Source organism: Neodiprion lecontei, chromosome 2 (assembly GCF_021901455.1).
Source record: "Neodiprion lecontei isolate iyNeoLeco1 chromosome 2, iyNeoLeco1.1, whole genome shotgun sequence".
Classification (NCBI taxonomy): Eukaryota; Metazoa; Arthropoda; class Insecta; order Hymenoptera; family Diprionidae; genus Neodiprion; species Neodiprion lecontei.
This window is the reverse complement of record NC_060261.1, coordinates 20,483,510-20,490,609: the sequence shown is the minus strand read 5'-3', so window position 1 is coordinate 20,490,609 and position 7,100 is coordinate 20,483,510. Positions and strand designations below refer to the sequence as shown.

The 7,100-nt window shown below is 48.7% G+C and overlaps 1 protein-coding gene across 1 annotated transcript; it reads left to right on the top strand.

The window, feature by feature from the left end:
• The first annotated feature begins 4,606 nt into the window (after window positions 1–4,606).
• On the top strand, window positions 4,607–5,944 carry LOC124292969 (uncharacterized protein F54H12.2-like). Its single transcript, XM_046731859.1, has 3 exons — window positions 4,607–4,859; window positions 4,950–5,375; window positions 5,487–5,944. The coding sequence occupies exons 1-3, from the start codon at window positions 4,607–4,609 to the stop codon at window positions 5,942–5,944; spliced, it is 1,137 nt and encodes a 378-aa protein (XP_046587815.1).
• The last annotated feature ends 1,156 nt before the right edge of the window (window positions 5,945–7,100 follow it).

Here is a 7,100-nt window from a genome sequence, read left to right as displayed (position 1 = left end):
TCCAACCGGCGAGACGCCAGGCCGACCCATCAGAAACTCTCTTGTATGTGTCCCACCAAACTGTATGAAGGTTAGTACCACGCTCAAACTCTACGCATGAAAAATTGTGAAAAAATCTCGCATTGCTCGTTAAAAGTCATCTCGTAAACCGCGGCGGGGCGCGCTGTTTTTAAGCTGATATCACTGCGCGCACGCGTACGAATAAGCTCATAGCGTACGCGCCTCACGCACAATCAGCTCGACCGCGACCGCGCCGATGAGCTCGTACCTGCGCGATTACGCTTTCGCGTGCGCTTGAATAAGCTCATGGTCAGCGCACGAAGGGAGTGCCGCCGCCGCCGCCGCCGCCGCCGCGAGCAAGCTAGCGTAGTAAAAGAACGTGTTTTTAATTGTTTCAATTTTTTATAGATCCCGCATCATCCCTGGATTCTTTTTCTTCTTCTTCTTCTTCTTCTTCTCGTTCGATGACGGACACACGTTGGAAACATCCGTTTTCGGCCATTGTAGCCGGGCCATCAGGATGCGGTAAATCAAATTCCGTCAAGAACTTTCTGCGTCATGGGACGTCAATGTGCGGCACAAGATTTAGTCGTGTGATATGGTACTTTGACGAATGGCAGCCGTCCTGCGACGGGGACAAGAATATAGAGTACCACGAGGGGTTAACGCGACACGTCGATTACGAGGGTGACAAAAAACTGAAACTTTTGGTAATCGACGATCTGATGCGAGAGGCTTCAAACAATGTCGTCGTTGATCTTTTTACCAAGGCCTGTCATCATCAGAACCTCAGCGTTTTCTACATAACACAAAATCTCTTTCACAAGGGCAACGGTCAACGAGATATTTCCCTCGACGCAGACTACATAGTCTTCTTCAAAAATCCACGGGATCGTGCCCAAATTCAACATCTTGCCAGACGGGTGTATCCCGTAGATCCGAGGCTTCTTCAAGAGGCCTATCACGACGCTACCGCAGCGCCACAAGGATATCTGCTTTTCGACCTGAAGCAATCCACTCCGGAGAATTGCCGTTTCCGATCAAACATCTTCCCTTCGGACGATAATCACTATGTCTACGTTTCGCGAACGGATATAAAGGTCACCAATGCGCACTGGGTTCCAGTCGTTCAGCTGTGATGCCTCAAATACGCCGTACCGCGTCCGGTCGCAGAGCTCGTGCCGATTTCACCAAAGCAAACGCAGTAGCGCTGCACGCTCTGCAGAAATTGAACCCGTCGCAGAGATCGGCATTGCTACGCACGGCCGACAATTCGCTGGTAAAGACCATTTGTGAGTGTGCATTGAACACCTTGGAGGGTAACTTAGTACTGTCCGGAATTCAGAAAAATCGTCTGGCACGTCATAAACAGACATTACGGCGGTTGGCCAGCAACCGGGGTACCTGGAAGTACAAAAAACGTTTTCTTGTTCAACGTGGGAACGGATTTCTCACCCTCTTGCTCGCTCCGTTACTCGGGACTTGAGCTTCCAGCCTCTTCTCCAAGTAGCAAAATGGAACGTACAAAGAAGATGGTTTTAATTCCTATGAAGAGTATGGTGAGATTTCAACAACGCGTCAGCGAGGGTATAGCCACTACGCTTTCACCTGAAAATACAACTACCACACGCACCGATCCCGCTTCAAGACTCGACAACGAGATGAAGGACATCTTGAACAAACCGTCAAAAGATGACTTAGAAAAATGGAAACTCTATCAGCAGGTACTTCAACGATATTTGTTTTTTGCAAACGACGCACGCAAACCCATGAAATTAGACGTTCTCGAGGGAAAGGAGAAGGAGGAAGAGAAGGAGGAGGAAGAAGACGGAAACACAGCCGATGAATCAATGACATCTCCCATTGTAGCTGCGAGTCCTGGCAACGTTCAAGCGCGCGCAAAGAAAGTCGCGTCAGCGGTACCAAGGAAGTATCGTGCAAAGGCCGAAATGCTGATGCGCGAACTTGGTAGCGTACCGGAACGATTTTCTTGGGATGCCGCAGGAACCGTCTCGTTAGACGGCGTTACAGTTCCCGGGGCGAACATCGTCGACCTGGTCAATCATGCCATGCAATCTAGGAAGACTTTTATCCCTACAGGGGCTGGTCAGTTTGCACGATTTCTTCAGACGATCAACGTACCCCGAGAATACGTGGGGAACGATACGCTTTGGAAAGACATACGCACATTCGACGCTCCGGGTCTACCGACGGTAACATCGCAACAACTATTGACACACACCAGTAGTTCCCCGACGAAGCGACGAAGCTCCGCAAACGTTACACCCGTAACCAGTCGTTCTCACGACGCAGGATACGCTCTACGCAAACGCGCCACCGGAGCAAAATCCGGTTGGAAAACACTTCGGCTGAAGAAAAATGACGACTCTTCTTGAAGAAACGTATTACAATCCCTCGCATACTGCCGGTTACGCGGAAGCATGAATTCTGGAAGGTGTTGCACGCGAAAACAACTCTCGCGATTCGGTGAGAAAATGGCTGGCAGCTCAGGATGCCTACACCTTACACAAGCCCGTGCACAGGAAATTTCCGAGAGCAAGGTACAACGTTTCCAACATAGACGACGTATGGGAAGCTGACCTGGCTGACCTGAGTTCCATGAAGAGCCGCAACAATGGTTTTCGCTATCTCCTGGTGGTCATCGATGTATTGAGCAAGTACGCATGGGTGGTCCCGCTGAAACGAAAGACAGCCGCAACCGTTGCTGAAGGTTTCGAGCAAGTGTTACACACTACGCCGCGCAGACCCGACCTACTGCAAACGGACAAAGGTAAAGAATTTGTCGGGAGTGCTTTTCAGAAGCTACTTCGCGACAATGAAATACGATATCGTGTTACTCGTAATCCCGACGTGAAAGCAGCTTTCGTGGAGCGATTCAACCGTACACTCAAAGAACGCCTGTGGCGTTACTTCACGCATAAAAAGAAGCAACGCTACGTCGATATTTTGCCACAAATCGTGCAAGCCTACAACAATACAGTTCATTCGAGCATCGGCATGGCGCCGTCGGAAGTGACGCTTTGCAATGCTGCTACAGCACGTGCCCACACGGAAAAGCGTTATCCTCCGCGTCCAAATGGCAAACCGAGATTCCATAAGAATGATTTTGTACGAATTAGTAAAACCAAGGGAACATTTGAAACAGGCTACGCGGCGAACTAGAGTGAAGAATTATTCAAGATCCGACGAGTGCTTGCACGTTCACCGATAGTGTACGTCTCGGAAGATCTCAACGGCGAAGTAATCGACGGCTTGTTCTACGACCTTGAACTTCAGCGTGTGGAGGGAGAAACACGGAGATGATGAAATAGCGTGTTATTGCAGCATGTCTCGCAGTCGTTGAGTGTTCACCGTTCGACTCGTGCATCGAAGAAAATGTCCCGGGATCAGTTTTACCTAACTTTACCGAGCAACAGCTCGATGCAGTTTTTTCCGGAGAATCGGACGTGCTGTTACATTACCCAGTTACCGCGTCAGATTCAACTAACGGGAGACTGGGAAGTCGGGCTGGCCGAAATTCATCATCCACTCACGTTTAAACACCCTCGGGGGTATGCGCCAGTGAAAAATGAAACGATACCCTGTGTCACGCATTACAATACTCCTGGGGAAGGTGCAGTTGAGGTGTCAGATTGCAAGGTATCCGAAACCAACAAATCATCAAGGATCCCCGGCTGCCAGATGTTTATTTATTGCGATCTGGTGAAGCCACGTATCGTTGAAGATGTTTACGCCCCGCTGTTACGAGTCATTCAAACATGCGGCCAAGACAATATCTTACAAGGCGAATCAGAGATAAAAACACTATCGCCACTGTACTACGTACCACTGATGCTCACGAACTTTCAAACCATCGAGATCGATTTAAGAATCAATTCGGTAGTCCAGCACCATTCACGAGCGGGACACTGACGGTAACGCTGCATTTCAGACGCGTTCAGTAATTGACTGGAATCACAGGAGTCGCTCAGCAAAAGAGAGAGAGAGGGAAAATATACCAGGTACGACATGGCCCATTATATACAACATTACGAAAATCAGCTCGGCGGTGGAGGCATTGAGACGGTTTACCAAGGAGCACCGCATCAACGCGGGCACGGAATCGGCAGCTTCTTGGGAGGCCTGTTTCGTCGAATACTACCTCTGCTGTCCAGTGGTGCTCGCGCGGTCGGAAGAGAAGCACCACGTGCAGGGATGAAGGTCATGACAGACGTAGGAAACGACACTCCGTTCAAACAGGCAGTCAAAAGTCGTTTCACAGAATCAGGACGCAAATTGACAAAAGCTGCTGAAGAAAAAACTGATAAACTCATGAAGGGCAGCGGTTATAAAAGCCGAGCCGGCGGATTAGCGCGTCAGTCAAACATTGCCCGCTTCAACAGACTTGTCGGCGCGCACCGAGCAGCTGGTACTACGAGAAAAATTAGACGAAGGTCGAAAAAGAAAACATAGGCCAAGATACCCAAGCGTGCCGGAACCGTCAAGAAAACTAAGCGGAAAAAGTGTTGTAAAAAACGGGACCTTACAGACATATTCGGACCCCGGTAAGCCCACGCGCCGCTCGTCTTCAATCTAAACATCAACAATGGCTTTCCTGCACGCGCACTCGGGTAAGTGTATGAATCCGGAACTGGATTTGTTTTCTCTACCACCAACGCAGACGTCTATTGAGGCTGGTGAATGGGTACACTACAAGCCCGTATCATCTCTATCCGACGATTCCCCGATTAAATTTGTTGTACCTGGAAACGGTGATGAGTACATCAATTTGGCACACACTATGCTTAGCGTACGAGTGAAGCTACAACCGTCTGCTCCTACCCCACCGGCAGGCGAAGGCAACGCGGCTACTCCGCATGCCGCTCCGGTAAACAATCTGCTTCACTCGATGTTCAATCAAGTCGATATATTCTTCAATTAAAAACTAGTCTCACCAGCCAACAACTTTTACGCCTATCGAGCATATATAGAGACTGTACTGAATTACGCACCGCCCGCCGAAAAATCCCATCTTTCTTCGGCTCCATGGTACGACAGCGAGGATGGAGTATCGGATGTATACGACGCCGACGCCGTTAGTGCTGACCGAGGTTTCATCGAACGCAAACGGATCATGAGCAATGCACGTACCGTTGATCTGATTGGACATCTGCACTGTAACGTATTTGATCAAGACAAATTTTTAATCAACGGTGTGGAACTGCGTCTTCGACCTATAGGATCAAGAGACAGTTTTTGCATCATGGAAGCCGAAAATCGCCACAAGCTGCACATACTGGAAACTTCACTGCTCGTTCGCCGAATGAAGATCAGCCCTGGAATCTTTCTGGCGCACGCACGGACGCTAGCCAAAGGTACGGCAAAATATTCCGTAACCAGAGTCGAGGTGAAGTCTTTCACCATACACGCAGGAGTATAGGCAAAAACACTGGACAGTGTCATACTGGGACAATTACCGAAACCAGTGATAATCGGTTTTGTCAGCAATAAAGCCTTCAACGGCGACAGACAGCGCAATCCGTTCAATTTTCAAAACTACTCTTTGAATTTCCTGTCGTTGTACGTCGACGGGGTGCAAGTCCCATCGAAGCCGCTACAGATGAGTTTTGGCAAAGACGATCTCTACGTGGACGCTCATTACACCCTCTTCTCCGGTACGGGGATTCATTTTCTGAACGAAGGAAACGGTATCGGCCGGCAGCAGTTCGCTGAAGGAAATTGTCTATTGGCTTTTGACCTAACGCCCGATCTCTCGGCCAACTGTACATCGCACTGGTCGCTCATCAAACAAGGAACTCTCAGGGTCGAAGTGCGGTTCGACGATGCTCTCAAAGAAACTGTGAATTGCCTAGTGTACGCTAAATTTGATAATCTTATTGAAGTTGATGCTGCACGTCAGGTCATTACAGATTTTTCGGGCTAAGAAAGAGAGGGAGATCACGCCCCTCCTATCACGACCGCTTCTATGACATGAAAGGTGGTGTTTTCCGTGAGAGAGAGAGAGAAAGAGAGAGAGAGAGAACACTGTGACTACACTAAGCCAACGTCTTCAAGGGGAGCAACAGACCGGCTGGAGACACCCGATAAACAAAAATTGAGACGGGGATCGTAACACAAGGCTGTATACAAACACCCGTAACTACGGTGCCGAGCCAGTCAGCATTCAAACTACGTCACTACAGGTTCGCTCTTCCAGCTCTCCATTCATTCGACTACATTCTTTCAAGTTCAAGTATGGATTACGTGATAGATATTCACGGGTTTCGAAATATCTATAGTAAATTTATACCGAAAGAGGTGGCAGTCGTCACCATCGATCACCGCTACTCGGCACATTGGTTAGTAGAACCGCCATATCCCTTCACGAATCTGCTGCTCAAAGAACGTGGCGTGAACAATTACGTAACCTGCTACGATCATGGCATCGAGTGGTTTGAAGGTCATATCTCGCTGGTTCGATTAGACGTTAACCTCCGAGAAATCGCGCGTATCGCTCATCGAATCTTTGCCCGTGGACACGATAAATGTAAATATATTGAAAGTAGTACCGCGCGTCAAACATTCAACTTGGAGGACATCGATTGCCCGGCGTTCGACAAACTGGAACGGTCTTCGGTATGGTGCTTCTTTCACGGCGTTAAAAAGGCGGAATTTTCCAAATAGGCGATGAACAACGCACTCAAACTGAAGAAATGGATCAACAATAACAATATTCTAACTAAATACGATTATACAGAAGCATTGTCAGCCAGTAAGCCCAAAATCACCGGAGAGGAGAGTTCGACTAGTAATCAGCCACTGCAGGTACCACAAAGAAATTTCACGCTACAGGCAGTAATACCAGAGTCAGTCGCTTTACTGAAAATCTCTCCTGATCCGTCTGCGCCTACGTCAGAGGGCGAAGTTACCGTTCCCTACGACATACTTACTACTGCGATTGACTCGTATACCTCCTCACAATCTTCTACGAGTGGTATGATTATCTCCGATAACGAGGGCGAAGAAGAAGAAGAAGGAGAAGAAGACGAGGTACAAAATGGACAGTCTACAGATATGAAGCGCGATGCCGGCAATTCCGA